Source organism: Argiope bruennichi, chromosome 6 (genome assembly GCF_947563725.1).
Source record: "Argiope bruennichi chromosome 6, qqArgBrue1.1, whole genome shotgun sequence".
Lineage (NCBI taxonomy): Eukaryota > Metazoa > Arthropoda > Arachnida > Araneae > Araneidae > Argiope > Argiope bruennichi.
Window position 1 is genome coordinate 130,058,028 of NC_079156.1, and position 19,078 is coordinate 130,077,105.

The 19,078-nt window shown below is 27.3% G+C and overlaps 1 protein-coding gene across 4 annotated transcripts in view; it reads right to left on the reverse strand.

Annotated features, from left to right (window-relative positions):
• Positions 1–574: 574 nt before the first annotated feature.
• Positions 575–19,078, reverse strand: part of LOC129971387 (protein Smaug homolog 1-like) — an 83,033-nt gene continuing 64,529 nt past the window's right edge. For all 4 annotated transcript variants that reach the window (XM_056085107.1, XM_056085105.1, XM_056085106.1 and 1 more), the window contains exons 4-13: positions 18,638–18,859; positions 16,922–17,031; positions 15,960–16,046; positions 14,816–15,059; positions 11,917–12,002; positions 10,024–10,130; positions 7,635–7,806; positions 6,398–6,491; positions 4,871–4,954; positions 575–3,212 (exon numbers count right to left, since the gene is read on the reverse strand). In XM_056085107.1, coding sequence (XP_055941082.1) covers positions 3,190–3,212; positions 4,871–4,954; positions 6,398–6,491; positions 7,635–7,806; positions 10,024–10,130; positions 11,917–12,002; positions 14,816–15,059; positions 15,960–16,046; positions 16,922–17,031; positions 18,638–18,859 — 1,229 coding nt within the window. In that variant the 3' untranslated portion in view covers positions 575–3,189. The remainder of the gene's footprint in view (positions 3,213–4,870; positions 4,955–6,397; positions 6,492–7,634; positions 7,807–10,023; positions 10,131–11,916; positions 12,003–14,815; positions 15,060–15,959; positions 16,047–16,921; positions 17,032–18,637; positions 18,860–19,078) is intronic.

The window sequence follows — 19,078 nt, forward strand, 5'->3', positions numbered from 1 at the left end:
ATTTTCATCAAATTACACTTTAAAATATAATATTTTAATTATAATTAAAAGACTATCTGAATGCAAATAGATGAGCTTAGTGTTTTTACCACATATAGTAGGAAAATAAAACATTTTCCATGGATATGAAAGATAAACCACAACATTAAAAATAAATTTTTGGAGGAGGGGGAACGGAGTTCACCCTTTGAAAAAGTATCTTTATAAATGGGTTGGCTCAAAATTTGATGGTGTAAATATTCTGGTGTAAAGATTACAAATCATAATATCTATATCATTATGCTTGAGTTACTCTAATATTCAAACATTCAATAATGCTTTAAAAAAATCAAAATGAGGAAGTTTGAAATGTCAGAAATGAATGCAATTTAAAAATGTTATTGCTGCAAATTCTTATTATCTTAAGTATAAATCAAGTATAAAAAAGTATGTTAAAATTCTAATGATATAATGAATACGAGTCCAATACAATTTGTAAAATATTAATGTAATGTGTTGTTAACAGCAATTTTACAATTTGTATAATATTGATAGTGATTAGCAAAATAAGTTATAAAAAAAGAAGATAAGACAGTTTATTTGCAATAAATTTATTTGAGATAAACAGTATCAACCAGTACCAGGTCATTTTATTTACATTATATTTCCTGGTGGTCAAAACATTTAATAATATTTACTCTGTGGAAAATGAAAAATGCAATGCCTGAGACTCACTCGAGATGAAGCCAAACATCACATGAGAGGTTGAGCATTAGTTCCTCCAGTTCATTAACAAAAGGGCAAAAATAATAATACTTCGAAAATAGACCTTGCTTTGAGGACAGCCCAGAAAACTGAAACTTACCAAGAGCATTTTGATATGTTTCAGCAGTTATATATAGGGTTCCAATTTTTTTTTACAAAACAAGTTTCAACTAATTAAATTAGCTTGCAAAATATAATTTAAACACAATTCTCACAATTTTTTATAATTTAACGAATTTCAATTGCAAGATAAATCTTTCCTTCTACCAAATTATACACAAAGAAACAAATAAAACATTAGTAATAAATATCCGAAGGAACCCTATATATGTCAATGAATCTAAGAAACGAGTAAAAAATTTTAAAGTCCATCAATGACACACTTATGATTTTTTTAAAATGTTAAACTCATGAACTTCTATATAATCTGATCTACTGAATCATAGAATATTTCACAACCTAAACAAAGTGAGCCTCATTAGTCAGAACACAACCACATGAAGAGGTAGCAAGCATTTAACAGGGCAGAGAGATTTTCTTACACTGCAAGAATCAAATTCTGTAAATACCAACATGAGCAGCAACCAATTTGGATCCTTTTAATTTTAAATTATCAGCCTGGATAAAACTCGTTGAATTCAATCCACATTCAATTTGAAGTGGAGTAAATATTATGAGAAATTTATAAACCGTTTCAAATGAGAGCCATTCTACACGAATGCACTAAAACCCCAAAGGGTACAATGGGATTTTCCTTAAAAGAGGGTGTCTATATGAGACAGAATAATAGAATTAAGAAAAGAACATTTAATTTCAAAAATAAAACCAATAAAAACATTTAGAATTAATAAAATTTACACTAATTTCATACAGTATGACTAACTGCCAAACTGTAATGTAATAAATTAATGCAAAACAAAAAATACTTTAGAACACCTTATGTGCTTTCATAAAATAAACTTACAAAAATTTTTACAAATAAACTTAAAAATTCACAAAACAATGCCACCTGCACTGAATTATGTTTAATATCAATTATTGAGAAAATCATCAGTTTAATATTCAAGAGAAAGAAATTATAGACACCCTTTTAAAGAGTAGTTCTGCTTGCTACAAAAAATTAAAAATAGAGAATGATAAATGAAATGTATTGAGCAATCCACATAGGAAGCAATGTTGCTAAGTGATGTCACAGCTCTCACTTTCACAGTCTTGGAGCACTGAACCAGCAGTGAAGAATAAGGCATTTGTCACACCAAATAAAAATAGATTGAAAAGTCAAATCAGTAAAACTCAAGCAGCTAACAGCAATATATAGAAAACATTTGCAATTGACATTTTTTTCTATCACAGCCTGTCAATGTGGCCATTACTTAGACCTACATGTTTAGCTCAATGCTTCTTCATACTTCAGTGGGTGTAATACCTCAACATTAATGGAAAATCTTATTACAATTAAACTTTGATTTAAATGTCAGATCTGTACTAAAATGCTATTTAAATCATTGAAACAATAAAATTATATTTCATGCTAATGCATCTTTGGGTTAATAAAACAGCATTATAACATGAAATAAAATGTAAGCTCTTCAAAGAAATAAATGCATTTTAAATACATGCAAAATTTTGTATATTGAAAAAATTTACCAGAAAACCTAATCAAATCAGAAAAATTTATATTATAATAAGTCCTCATACACTATTAACTTTAATACTTCCTAAAATGGTTTAAAGAAATATTCAAAAAATATATCCTAAAATGAAATGTTATCCATTTGAAAATCAGCAAGAATTTCAAAATAGAATACGTTTACAGGAATAATGAATTTAAAAATATAAGACTATTAAAGAATGAAAAACTATTTTAAGACATTTTAATAACATTTATATAAGCAGATTTTTTATGTTGAAGATCTAGAAACAATTGGCAATTAATTTTTATAGCATCTATAGAAACCAAAATCAAGTTAAAAAGTTTATAATCCACATCACAGAAGATATAAACCAATCGATTTCGGGGGGAAAAAATGGCATTGCACCCACTGTAACAAATATAGAAGCATTGACATGCACACACCTTGAACACATTTTACAACAAATAATGGCCAGCAACAGTTTCCATCAGGCATATATACTTGACTGAGATACATAACTAGAATGTAAGAAAATATTTCATATATCTATGTATGCACAGCATTATTTGATAAGGCACCAGCCACAGAGAAGTTTGGTCCACTTCACATAAAAACATGAAAACTCCAAGTCCACACCTTCGCGAGAGGGGAAGACATGTCTAAAAAATATACAATCCAGTCGAACTGTCGTCGTCTGAAAGATAAAATTCCAGCAGGCTCTCTGATAGAGAAACAAATGTGTTATAGTTACAATGGGGAGATATGAGGAAGTCCTTGGCACGGCAAAAGTGGAGTTTCTGAGAGAACACTTTCAAAACAAAGGCACAGCACCATCTGAAATGATAACATAACAACTTAGTATTGCAAGGTTTTAGAAATGAATCGACAATGCCCATAAGAAGTAAACTTGTATTTGAAAATAAGGCCAAATAAAAGATATATAATGCAGACTTTCCTAGAAAACAGGGATTCAGAACAAAATGAATAGTTATCATTGCCAATACTTCAATAGATCTAATTGCAATGAACTAATAAGATAATCCACAAAATAAACACAAGTAATACAGAGTTGTGTTTAATAAAAGCAGATAACTTCATACTTAATCAACATATCAAAAAATAATTAACAAGAATGCCCAATTCAATTTTAACACTAAGGAATGGTACAGTTTAAAATAAGTACTGAATTCTTCACTGTCATTAAGTGTAATATTCTGAACTGAAATGGATCAAAATGTTATATCGTTTCTTCATCATTATTAAACCTTTAATTTTTCCCTTTTCTTACTTTTTTTTATAGCGAATATTGATTTATTCTAGTTGCTATTTCAAAAAAAAAAAAAAAAAAATGCATAAAATATTTGTAAAATATTTAAATGCAAACAATTATGTTTAGTTATTTACTCAACAAAAAGCCAATAAGTAATAAATTTTGAGCTGCAACTATTAGTTTATAAGAAAGCAAAACTGCATTAATATCAGAATAACACTTTACAACTGCTTTCATAAATTATTTAATTTTTTAAAAAATAACGCAATAGTCACAAAACATTATAAAAGTTATAAACAATTAGAATGTACATTCTCAGACTAAACAGCTTCACTGTAAAAAATTCTCAATCTTTAAAGTGATGCACAATTTTTCAATATGATAACAGGCACAAAAGATAAGCAAGTAAAAGCTATTACATGTCAAAACTTTTTTTTTAAAATAAAGAATTTAAAATGCTTTCCAGCAATGAATCAAGGAATTACGCATCATTAATCGTCCAAATTAATGCATGCAATTTCTATAATCAAAACGTTGTATAAATACACAATAGAAAAGAAATGACTAAAAATACATATAATTGAAGTATTTAAAGATTTGTAAAAATGGTCAACTCTAAATTTCACTTTCTACACCCTAATTTTAAACGATTAAAAATATATTTGAGCCTATCAAACCGAATATAAAATTTGCATTATAAAAATTATATTTAAATAGTACCCTAGAGAATTTATAATGGTTTTTAATTGCTTGATTGTGAATCAATTTGAAATTTCGGCATGTCAGAATAGTAAGGATGGTGCAAGAAATAAATTTCATGAGTGTCAATTTATTTCACCACTCAAATACCCTTAATAAAAATGCTTAGTGTTTGAATAGTTACAAATTTTAAGTTATTACAAGTTATCAATCAATATTCAGAGAATTTAATTTCTCCATCTTAAAAGAACGTTTTGATCATATACCTATTCATTTTAATGACATCGGAAATAAAAATTAATGCTTACAAACAAAATTATTACCGAGCATCATTATTTAGATAAGATTTAAAACAAAAGTGCTAAGATAAGACCTCTAAACTCAACTGAGAATAATCAACTTTAAAATGTCATATGGTTTTAATTTTGATTATAAATGTATAGAATTATAAGTATAGGAATGAAGACTATTCTTTTATTTTTGTAAATATAAAATTCAACAATAAGCATAAAATTTTACTCACCAAAGCTTCCCAGAGCATGTTCTGTCACACTGAGACACAAGGACTCCAGCCTTATATTGAGTTCAGGATCATTGGAATCCACTCCTGTAAGAAATTGTTACAAAAAGTAATGTTAATGTTTATTCTTACAGTACAGTAAAATACCTTGAATTATAAAATACATTAATAATATTTTTATTCAAATGCCTTTCAGGAAAATTTAGAATTTTCTCATGCTGCATGTTGCATTTGCCATTTCTGACACATAAAAACTTGAACATGATTGAAAAGTGAAATTACCATGGGAATCTAGGCTTTGGCAATGTCTAATTTATACTAATATTTCTCATACGGCAACTTAAGTTGAATGTTTAATATTTCAAATAAGAATTTTAAAAAGTATTCTTAAATAGTCAAATAATAAACTATAGAAACTGCATTATAAATCTGTCCTGAAGTCAAATGACAACTGATGAAAAAATTTCATTACTATAAAATGCGAGTACATTTATAACAAAACAGAATGAACAAATACAAATTGTTTTCCCATCACAATGAGAAGTGAATCGATAACTTATCAAAAAGTTACTAATTTAAAAGAACTATAGAGCATCAAGTTTTTTTAGTCATAAATTTTAACAAAAACTGAGTTTTGCTAATATTATTGCAGGTTCTACTCGGCGATTTCCCTTTTAACCCTTTCAGAAGAACAGAATATTCAATAAGTCCCAATTCTCAATTGTTCTTTTTGTGCTGCTCAAATAATTCGAAGGAAGACGGAATATAAGATATTTAACATTGTGTTTTAAAATGCTTTTTTTTTCTTCAATACTATAGGGTTTGTTTTTTTTCTCCTTTATACATTTGGAAACCTCAAAATTTTTTAAAAAAAGAAATGAAAGAATTTAAACTAATTTTCAATAAATAATTCCAAACGCAATAAAATTATATACATAGAATTTTAAAAAAACTTGCTCTTTATTTCCTTCTATTCAGCTATAGTTCTGTAAAGATTTATAAGAAAAATAACCATTACAGTAAAAGTAACTGAGAAAGTTTTAAAGTTAAATCATTAATAATTGCTTGATTAAAATTAATTTATATTTGCCTATAATCTTTTCACTACTAAATTATTCAAATTCAATTTTTAAAAAAAGCAAAAATTATGTTACAAGAATTCATAACTTCTCAGTATGGTATTAATAAATTATAGCCTGTTTACAATGCAGGAGATATCAATGGTCCAATTATTAAATATGAAAACATAACCTTGCATTTAAAATATTCAATATGATAAATATTTAAGGAATCTATAATTCAGTAATTCTGGTTGTTTATCAAAATCATAAATTAAACATCAGTACAATATCTGGACAAGAGGCAAGGGAGGGGAAAAAAGATTGCATTTCAAAATGAACCATAACTAATAGCACATTCCCAGAAAAAAAATATTTTTAGAATAAACAAAACAATTTATCAAATCCACAAATAAAATAATCCAAGTGCTATTGTAGATGTTTAATATTTTTCACCAAGATTGATACATACCATCTGAAACCTTCCCAAACAAAGATGCTGGAAGAGGATTAGGCCTTACAGGTGCCGAATTAGTCCTCTGAACTTGAACATGAGGTTTCATGTGCTGCAAAAAAAAGATTGAACCACTCAAAACTACATCAATCATTATGAGAACATGCTTTCTATCACAGAATTATATACAATGAAAGAATGTTTTCAAATTTTGATAAAAATAGTACAATTTAAATTTTTATTGAAACAAAATTAAGTTTCAATTAGTAATACTTTCAACGAAATTTTTTTAAATCTAAATGTATATGGAAAAAATAGTGTGTTTATTGTTTGAAAAGTAAATTTTCAAAACATTTTTCAGTTTAATATAGATATTGTAAGCAAATGTACATGTAAACATTAGAAGAGTGATAAAATTTTCATCTGGCAGATTGCTCAACAAAGGTTAGTTTAAAAGATCCTTATTGGTATTTTGCATTAGTATTTAATACCAGAGGAAGATTAATTGACTACAGCATGTTCAATTGTAATTAGTAATATGTATTTTAATTAAAGCAGAATGGAAAAATATTTTTTTTTATCTGTCTAAAATGATTGAACCTATAGTTCAATGCAATTCAATTCAAATTATTTTAAAGACGAGTTCAAAATGGAAATTTGAATTAAACCCTATTTTAATATCAAGCATAATTTAGTGATGAGCAATTAAAAGATACCAGGTTAATGACATTATATTATATATAACATAATTTGCATTTCAAAGCAATCATATTTAAGCAAAATTTCAAAGTATCAGAAGCAACTACATGCAAGTGGAATTTACATAGAATTATTCATACTCCTACATTATCTGGTTTATTATCAAAATAAAGCAGATATAATTTACAGATATGTACAGTAAATAATATAAATTGAAATGTGAAGTAAGAAATACTGAAACACCATTTTCTGATAGTCATTTAACCGTGACTTTCGAGTTTCCTTGTAGGATTTTTGATTCATTCAACACAATCGCGCAGCAGAATTTTATACTACAAATAATATTTTTAAAAAATTCATTATATTGCTTAACCCATAAAATGCAACTGACATTATTAAACGTCCAAGAAAAACTTGCCTGCCAATTTTTATCAATTAAAAGAATTGTTTTCATCCGATTTCAGGCCAATAATTTAATTCAAATTCATTAATTCCCAGTCAAATACAAGAATTTTAAAAGCAGAAATTGCTAAAAAAATTAAAAGGCAAAAATTACCTCTTGTAAACTGGGCCTTTTAATGACAGCAGAAAGCGGGCTACGCTGGGCAGTTGAGTAATTGGGAGGTACCATGCGTTGGGGTTGATATTGGACGGGGATGCGACGTCGTATGGAACCACATGGTACAGAATCTTGCTCGCCATTTCCATTATGGTAGCTGCTCCACTTGCTGTAACAAGAGAAAGATATTTAATTCTGCTGAACACTTCATAAACATCGATTCAAGTTCACCAAAAAATCATTAAGTTTATAGAGCATTTTTAATCAGAATATATTTAACAAAACTAAATTATTTAAATACATATATATTTTGCCTTAGAGTTTCCAAAGTTTGTCAAGTAAATTACATAAATAAAATATAATCACCTTAACATTTATTGATAACTTATTTCTACATAACAGCTAAAAAGAGCACGTAAATTAAAAAAGAAACTGTGCATAAAAATATCAAAATAGCCATTTCTATAGGATTGTTTCCTCAATATTCATAAGATGCAGGTAAAATTAAGATTTAAAAAGGAGGAGGAACAATTTCATATAAATCATGAAATACATAACTTTGGAAGACAGATAAAAGGTTAGTTTACTTTCAGTGAGAACAATGAATTGTATGTTCTGTAAAATTAATGTCCATGAACTGCACATTTTTCTACATGAATTTCATTCATTGGCTTTATTACCACCTTTAAATACCTTAGTTTAAGTAAATGAAAGATCATTTGAAACTGATTTCTTAGAAGAAAAGCCTCGAAATGCAATGATAATGGCATCAAAGTGTAAACATTGTATATTTTCAATATTAAATGAATCTCGGCAAGAAGCTCAGAAAGATCTAAATGAGTTATGAACATAACAAAACTAAATAAAAAAACCAGTTGTTTATTAATGTGGAATTCTATTTCACTGATAGGCAAATAAATTAAGTTGAACGCAAACATTGGATTTAAAATAAAACCCGAAAAAACGCACATCATTTTAAAAAAATAAGTTTTTTTTTAAAGAATATTTTAGTGTCAATGATTTTATGCAAGTCCCCTGATTCAGAAAGGATATGATGTTCAAATCAAAACGAAATATTTTACTCCATGTTCTAGCAGTATTTCTAAACGGATCAAACTACTAACTGTAAGCTATAAAGAATGATTTTTCTAAATCATAAAAAAATTTAACTCTAAAAGCTATAGAATAATTGTCATTGCAAAACAAAATTTATATATTAACAAATAAAATACAATGTAAATAGTCTAATTTGTTAATTAATAATTTGTTTCTTTCCATCTATGTTAACATATAGGAGAATTTCAACTTTTCTTTGAAGTATTATGCCGTCAATTCTGCTTTCATAAATTCTTTTCACGAAATTAAAAATCCAAACATTAAATAAATTTAAGACATTAAATCCAGACATAAATACTAAATAACATTTCATTTTGACAATTGAATCTTAATTCAATATTTTGCTAATAGTTAAAGATACCAATAAGAAATTAATCATTTTACAGAAATTCAGTTAACAAAACTGGGCACAGAAAATTTATATTATACATTATTTTTTCTGTATAGTAACCCTTTCCATTCCTAGTTAAATAGCACATTCAGTTGGCCATTCAAGAAGGTTCATTTTTAGAAGATAATCAGAAACAAATATGTCCAAGTTATTATTACTGGCATAAAAATTTTAAAGTTTATTTAAAGATGGTTTAATTTTTCTTCGAACAAAAAGTGTTTGGTTCTGTTTAAGAGTTTTTTTTTAAAAAGTTATATCATTAATTGTAAAAAAATTAGTAATAATATCTTCAGGCTTTCTCAAAGTCTTTTGAGCAAATGATTAATGATTTTGTTCATTTGTTTTTCCTGTAAAAGAAGGATTCAAGTAACTTTCTTGTTAATATTTTCCATTTTCATACAATATTTTATATACAGCTTCCAACTCAGAAAAATATACCTGATCAGAGCATTTTAATTTCTAAGCAATGTTTATGGCAAAAATGGCTTTCTCAGTGTTTTGTATGGCATGGATATTTGAATTGTACACTAATAGATAGAAAATAGCTTTTTTTCTACATAGGGAAAAGCATGATTAATTCCATTTTTAGTATGGTTTTTGTGTTTACTTTTTATATATGAGTATTACAATTTTTTTTTTGCTCATTTCTTTTAAAGGGTGAAGTCTATAAATGGAAAAGGAATGAATTTCAACAAACAAGCGGACCAATGAACCATACAACTTCGAAGAGTTTAAAGGGCTCTTCTACTGTTATGTTGATATTATGTCAATAGGCTAAATTTTCTATGCCACACAAAAGAAGCTTTTAAGATAACTGAATATTATGCATGGAAAACTTCCCTGAGGAAATTTTATAGAACAAGTTTCACAAAAACTTACCTCCTCTGCCTGTTGTCAAGAGAACGCCGAGGGGGTAGGGGATGGCAGGCCTTCTGGACCTGCTGCTTCCAAGAGAAGAGTCGACGCTTTTGAGCAGGAGTGAAGGCCTAAACATAAAAAACCCCTATTTAGCTATTTGTGACAAATTAACTGTACTATATTAAAGCAACTTAAATGCGTTAGTTTAATTACAATTACAACTTAAATGTGTTAAGGCAACACGCCTACAGCACATCTTTGTTAAAATGAAATAAGCAAATCATTAAAATAATTAAACTTAATGCAAGAAAGAATGACTATCACTGCATATAGTTGATTTAATCTTCATCCATAGATAACATTACCAATCATTAGACTAAATACAAAACATGAAATCATACGTTTTTGTCAATTTTTTTTAATTTTCAAGTTCTGAATTCAGATAAAAAAGATTTTTTTCATAGTTATTTACCAACTATTAAAGCTATTTCTGAAATTTTAATCTTTAAAACAACTACACTTAATGCTATTTCAAAAGACATACATATAAAAAAAAGCAATAAACAAGAGGCCATGAAAAACAGCATATAACATTTAAAAAGAAAACTTCAATGAGTGAAAATTACTATTGGTGGCTCCACATTTAAAAAAGAAAATTATTCGTTATATTCAATATTTTAAATATTAACTAATTGGACAGATTTGAATCTATTTTCTTTTTCACAATAATGAAACAAAATATTTTAAATCCAATACTAAGATTTATATATTATATATACATATAAGCATAATAGATAAAGCAATAAGAAAAAGGACATAGATAAGTGAGGAAAAAATTGTGAGGGATAGGACACTGCAGGAAGCTCTTTATCAATGTAAAAAAAAAAAAGGATACATCAGATAAAATATAAAAGATTTAACAGAATACAGATTTACAATAGCATAACAATCCTGTTGCACATAACTGGCAATTAAAAACAAGAGCAGCACACTTTCAAAGTAAACATAAGACTTATCAAAAATAACGTATACTTTGCTTTTTCGTGCATCTGGATTGCTTAATTGTAAACTTGTATTCCATTAAAAGTGTACTGTATATTTTATTTGGTATACAATTATCTTATTGAATTTAGTAATTAAAAGCTCCGGTAGCAGGTTTTTTTTCATTTTAGACTAGATTTTCTTACCCATGATGTTTGAAAACTTGGCCTACTTTTAAAATTTATAAATAATTTAAATTTTACCTTTAAAATAGCAATATAAAATTTACACAATATAAAGCTTTGTAAGCAATATATAATTTTAAACTTCTCCAACTCTGAGTTTATATATATTTTTAAGAATGATATAAAATGTAATTAAATGTGGTGTGCCAAATTAAAATTATCCATGATACTTTTTACTCAATAATAAAATATGTCTTGTAAAACAATTTGATATTTACAAAGAAAAATAGTTTCATACAAATAAATTTTAACATTTAATTTCAATAAAACTAAGTTAATTATTACAAATCAAGTATTAGCAAAAGCAAAATTTTAAAAAGTTATTAAATAGTTTAAATTCCTGTACCACAGACTAATATGAATGATTTTTTACCCTAATTCATAGTTGTAGAATTTTAGAATTTACAAATCACTGTTATTGTAATATGGAAATTTAAGGTCAAATCGTGGATTTCTTATGGAGTAAAAGAATAAACAAAAGTGATAGAATAATTTTTTTAGTCAAAAAATTTTACTTTGCATCCATAACTAGCTCAGCTACCTGTGAACTAAATAATGACCCGACTTCAAATTATTTGCTAAAATATCATAGGGGAAAAACTTAAGATTCTATATTTCAGAACAAAGCTTTTACAAAAAAACATTTTTATAACCAAGCATAATGAAATCCAACAAACAGGAAATTTACCTCGTGGCTAAGGCACTTGTCAACAATCATCACAAAAAAGTTTAAATCTTCATCTTGATTTGGCGAGATCAACAGTGATGAACATACTATAAGCACATTTTAAATATTAGTTTTACATATCTCTACAAAATAGTTAAACTTTATATTGAATAATTCATAGAATTTTGAATAAATCTATTTGCAATATCCAAAAATACAGATTTTTCTGCAATTTTACCTTTTTAAATATTAATTTTACATAAAAATACACATATATTTGAGAAAACTATATTACATGAATAAAGTTATTCAATTCAACAAAATGCAATACTAAGATTTAAACTACAATTAATTTATTACATTCAAATTTCTGCAAATAAATTATGAAAATCAGATTTTTATATCACATTTCACATAGATATAATTACTTATTTCATTTATATTAAGCATGTCATTTTTTTTTAATAAAATATTGTTTGTTGTGTATGAACCATTACGAATGTAACATAATTGAACTTAAAAATAAGCCAAAACAAATTAGATGCCCATAAAAATTAAGATTAATAATAATACGATTCTGGTCTTTCCAAAATAGAAAGTGCAAGGTAATTAAGGGATAGTTCGACTAAATCTGGAATAAGAAAATTTTATTCGTTATCTTTTATTTACATTCTTTGTTATAAAAGATTAACCAATATAAGGTAAAGATATGCTTTCGAGGCAAGAAATAATAATTTATGAGCAAAACCAATGTACCATTCTATCAATCAATTGATTCTCCAAATTTTCATTGTATACAAAATTAATGCCAACAATAGTTTGATAATTTTTTTGCAATGGTACAACACCAGAAGGAAAAACCGAGTCCACAAATAGAATAACTTAATAAAATATACAAAGCAGCGATTTTTGCCAATTTATTTTGCATGAAAGCTCAGGACTAATGGAAAATCCTAAATATCATATTTATAAATGATAAAAATTTTGAAATTAGGCCAGAAGTTTCAGCTGATGAACTCTGTCGGGCAATTTTACCATACAGAAAATAAATTTAATCCATTTATTCAATTTCTTTCAAAGAAGATGGAGAAGATGATCTAACACTTGATTACCTATCTAAGTGAAAAATTTGCACATGAAACAAAGTGAAAAAATTGGACCAGTAATTGGGGCAGAGTAACTAGTTCATTGATTTTCCTTGCTTTAAATTTACAGATGGGCTTATTTTCTTTAAATGCAAGAATAAAATCTTATTGGATGAAACAGGATTTAAAATATGCATTGTGTGAACGGAGGGGAAGAACAATTAAAGGATCATTCTCCATACGACTTATTTTATATATTTATATAAAGTGTTTCCTCTGTGAAGGCTCAGTTTAGAGAGAAGGGACCCTGTAAGCATTGAATTGTATCTCTTAACCTATTAATACAGATTCACTATCAACTTTAGATGGATTTAAATCAAAATTTGATAGATAATTTAGTGATAAACTATAAAAAATTCCATCAATTTAACAAGCTACGTTTCAGTTATTGTGTTTATTTGTATGGCCAAATAAAGATTTCCTGTTGAAAAATTTTGACACAACAAACTGAAATATATAATTATAGTATAAAAAAATATTGCAGTTTATCTTTCTAACGTATTCATTTTTCAATTATTATTTTCACAAATAGGCATTTTCCCCCCCAGATTTATAGAAACAAATAAAATTCATCACAATTTCAAGATTGAATTTTTCAATAATCAATAAACTTTCCATATCAGTACAACAGAAAACAAAACAAAAAAAAAAATCAATTTTATATTGCCTATAAAGAAATAAATTCAATGTACAAGAATATTTTAATTTATCATGTGTCTAATAAACAAACTATTTATAAAAAGGAATAATTTTTCTAGAAAAGAAAACTAAAATACAAACTCAAAATAGGAAAACAGTTACAATAAAGAATTAAATTTAGCTAAATGTCAAAAGAACTATTAGTGAAATGTAATGGTCATCCATGCCAGCCAAGAATGTGGTATTTCCATGTATTTGATGGTATGCTGAATGCGATAAATGAAGCTATACCTTAAAAAAGAAATTTTTCCTAATAAACTATTTTCTTTCTGAAGAACTCAGCTTCTTATCAATTATCTTAAAATATATGCACTTATGATTGTCGAACTGGCCAAGAAACAATAGATTTGGCTCTAAACAAAATTTGTAACCATTTGCTACCATTAGAAACAAGTTTGCACAAAAGATAACTCATAAAATAATAAACTAATATTATAGCATTTTTGTCAAGCTTCAAATACTTAGATAATGAGAACAGTAATCAAGGGAAAAGGAAGCCCATTAAATACAGAGAGTCAGTTAGAATATTATTTAAAATTAAGGTTATTCACATAATATTTTTAAAATATTTGTCTTTTTGAATTTAGCATGAAATTTTTTAATATATAAATAAGTGCTTTTTTAATTTCCTTTTCATACATTGCATGTTTAAGTGTTTTCTCCACAATTTTAAGCTAATTTTATACATAAAGAACATTTGTAATACCATTTGCAAAATATATTTTACTAGTTACTATAAGTTTATAGTAACTAGTGGCAAGTGTTTGGCAAGTGTATATTATAAACAAATAATATACAAATAATTTCAAACAATTTGATCTTAGTCAAGAAAAATTAAAATATTTTAGTTTAGCAAAATAATGATCTTCATGGTGAATAAAAAGAAAAGATGCCAGTTATTAGTAAAGGACCTAATATGGATTTTGGTTATGTAACTGAAACAGTAAATAAATTCACAACAAAGAAAGCTGTACATAATTGAGCTTTTTAAACATCATATTTTAAGAATAACCAGACAAAAACAAGATGCATAAATCTATCCTAAACTATGGTTTAAGTTTTATTCAAACGCATACTTTTTCCTAGCAGTCTTGTCATTTGTCCTGGAAGGTCTCCCTCAGGTACATGGGATTCCTGCAAAGGAGGACTTGGCGGAGCACTTGGAGGATCAGAGCACGACGACTCAGATTCACCACCATTGCTAGAGCATCTCGGGTCTCCTGAATAATCGAGGTAGCTAAAGGACTTTATAGGTGTCTGTAGCATGGCCTTGATCTCATTCAGAGCAGAGCGGAGAGTTCCTTCTCCATCTTGGATATCCTAGGAAAACAAAATACCATTTCTAATTTTCAGCATAAAATTCTAAACAAATACAAAATGAATGTCGCATGATTTGTTGTGAAAACTGGGGCAGAATTAAGAATTTGCCATTTTTTTAATCCTTCTTCATTTTTTTACTACTTCTTCATTTTTTTAATATAACATTCAATAAAAAAAATTAATAAACAAGATAAGTTGCGAAATCTGAACTCAAATTCATTATCAATTATCAGTTATAATTTAAAACATTTCAATTAAAAGTGGACAAAAGTGCTAAAATATCATTTACTATAAGGATTTACATGGGTATACTGGGTATTTTTTCCTAATAATCAAAAGAAGTTAATTCAATTCATAAAAGAAATGTGCGAACTAATCAAAGCAAATTTAGTTTGGAAGATAGTTTTTAAAAACATCAAGTACATAAAGCACTTTATATACTCTTATGATTAAAATCTCTTATTTATTAAATTTTCAAAGAATTCATGAGAAGCTGCTTCTCAGAAAATGGAGTAAAAGTGCAAAAATTATTTTTAAAATGTTAAAAAATGATTTAATAAGCGATTTTAATAAGTGAACATTTAATGAAATTATGAATCAATGCTTAAGATAAGAAATCCATCACAGTAATTTAAACTGCCAGTGAATACAAATAAACTATTTACTATTTATGCAAACTAGCAAACTATTTATGCTATTAAACTGAATAGAATTTAATTCATTGGAAACAATTTTTAAAAGATGTTACAGGAACAAAATAAATTGCAACATTTGATAAAGCTTTAAGCATTAAAGAGAATTTGGTTTTTAAGTACTTAAAATTCTATCAATCACATTTATATGAAAAGCAGTTCAATTGCTCAAAATGTAAGCAATAATTGAAGAGTATTAAATTGATACCTTTTCTAAACTCCTTAGATTTGACTGCCTTTCCCGGAGTTTCTGAATACTGAGAACAATTTTGTGCCTGGCTCCTTTTGTGATGTTCTGTAATAAAATTTTAAAATAAAAATTGAATCTCAACAAGAAAACTATAGTACAATGATCACAAAACAAAATAAATTTCTTACATAATGAAAAAGATAATACAAAGAAGCAATAAGTGTTCTTTTGCATATCAGCATAAGTTGATTTGTTAGTAATTGTAGGTTAATCTAATTACCACTTTCTGATTAAGTTAAGCTTATTAAAAAGCTTATTCTTGGTGTATACATTTTTAAATATCTATTACAAAATTTGAAATTAATCTATTTAAATGTATAGCAAGTATAAAAGAAATGAACAAGATTAAATACTGGAGAAATTCACATTCACAATTTCAGTTTTATAGCCTTTTCCCATAAATCTCATGATTACGTATAGGAGAATATAACTAAATAAAATAAAATAATGCTGATTTTGATGAGGTACAAATATTACTGAAGTGTGAAGATTTCCTAACTAATAAGATAAAGTTGACAGATTTGCAAAGATAGTGCTCAATATATTTCACAAAAAATCTAAGTTCAAACAATTTAATCTTGTTAGAATATATTAGGTTGCTTTAAAAGTTAATTTTACTTCAATCTGAATCAAAATTCATGAAATTTCTAAATATTCTTAATACAGAATGACAGGATAAACAGTAAAAACATATGTACAATATGATTTAACACACATTAAAATTCTCTATTGCAGGATTTTAAAACTTGAAAATAACATAGTCAAACTACCAATTTCAAGTAAAAATTGCTATGAAGATATTTTAATATCAAACAAATCAATACATGTAATTTGAAAAAGAATATCTAAAATTTACTTTTATTTTGATATTTTATTTTCAAACCAAGAAAAATTCAAATAACTTCAAATATTTAAACTACCATTTTTTCTAATTTTTCTTCTGTGATATCCATCATCTCCTCATATGACATGTTCTTAAAAATGTATGCATATTTATGTAACCTGAGTCCCTTAAGCCAGCTAGGAACATCTAGAAAAAAGATTCAAAAAAAGTTATTAAACACTTGATAAAAAGTTTCAGAATAAAAAAATTAAACTCTTCTAAGTAATTATATTTAGAGTAATGTAAATTACAATTAATAAAATAGAAAAAAACCCTAAACAATCCTATTAAACTTAGTTATCCAGCTGCAATTAGTTTAAATAAAAATATAGCAAAGAAATTAAAAATGATAAAGTTCCAATAATGTTCCAGTAATCTAATTTAATGTATTGATTTTTCCTGTGCAAAATAAACTTATTTTCATTGTTGTATACAAAGAAGCACCGATTAAATGCTAAAACGCAAGATTTCTCTGCCAATCAAACTATCAAAGTTCATAACCAAGAATAGAGAAATATCTGCTTAATTTTTATTTTTAAATAATTAAAAAAAATTCATTTCAGTATAAAGCATTTTTATAAAGCTCTATTCACCAACAAAGTCACCAAAAATAATCAATTTTGCACATCTAAGGCTAAATTGGCAATTAGGGCATTTAATTTCGCAAGATTGCGACAAAATGAACCTTAATAAGCACAAGCATCTAAAGAAGAAAATCATGTAATTATTAACAGTACAAAAGACCATTTTGTATTTATAACCATAGTTTTGAATATTTAATATGTATGAATAGCACCATTGGATTATTCAATTAAACTAAGCCAAACACCTCAACTAATATACACAAGTTAGACCTTTAGTGTAAATGTGCTTATAATTTTAACAGAACAACGCTCATAATAGCTAACGTATAAGTAGCTTTTCAATCCAAAAACAGATTGAACCCTTTTACGACAGGAGTGCCATATATGCATCACCTACGAATGTCTTTCATAGCCGAACATACCAGCCATGGATTTCTAGAAATCCAACTCATGGGACGGTTATGCAGATGTGCATTTTAAACTGGAACAATTTTTAATTGTCTCTACATGGCTCTGGGTATCCATTACTTTTGAAATATAGTTTTAGTATCTTCACCTTCAGTTTACTCACATTCAACCTGACTGGTATTTTACTCATCAGCTGTTGCAGGGGCAGGAGATAAGAGTAATGTAAATAAACAGAGCTGGTTGTGTTTCCACTCGATAGAATCCTTCTGGTCCTCCAAATTTCTCTTTATTACTGTGTAACTGTAGTCTTTGGATTTTACCGTCAGTTCTGTTCTATTTTGTTAAGCTTTAGAATACATTCTGCACACTTCTCTTTATTATAGAAAGCTTTGGTTTCAGTATATCATCGCAAGAAAATGTGCAGTTTGTCAGAGGAAGAATGCGTTCGTATTATGAATGAACTAATAATCATAAAAGGAAAAGGTAGTAAAAATGACGACACTAAAAAATGAATGATTTTAATTTGCGATCCCTCCCCCAAAGTTAGGCTTAGCAATGAAAAATCCCTGTCCTGTGGGATTATTCCTTTTGCGTACGCTCCATCCCGTGTATGTGTCTGGCGTAAAGGCCTCCCGTTCCGAAAGAGTTAAATGACAATTTCAAGCAGTTGTTTAAAATTTTAATATTTTAGTATATCTGATTAATCTTAGAGAAATCATAAATAAAATGTATGCAAATGTCTTCATAATAATTTTTGATACCTTTCATGCCAGTGCCTTCCTGGTTGAAGGCATCTCTCTCATCCTTCTGGCTTTCACTACCACTACCAGATGAGGTGACACTGCTCTGAGGCGAGAGTGGTGCATGTGGCTCCAAGGTGGAAGCAGAGCCATTCATGTGAGGTGCGGAGGAAGGGCCAGGGGGAGTCAAGCTGCAGCTCCGCTTCACTCGGGAATGCGGCATGGGAAGAGTCTGTGTACCGTCTGAAATAAACAGGATTTCAGTTTAAAAGCCTTTTACAAAACAGCATTTAAGAAATATGAGTAATGTTTTTAAGATTAATATTTTGTTGACCTATGGACAAAATAAAATGCAAATTTAAACATTTAAATTTATTTGCATGTATTGCCTAAAAATTCAAAGTTATTTTTGGCTAAAATTTCTTTTAACTAATTCTTATGGAAGCAATATTATAAAAATCA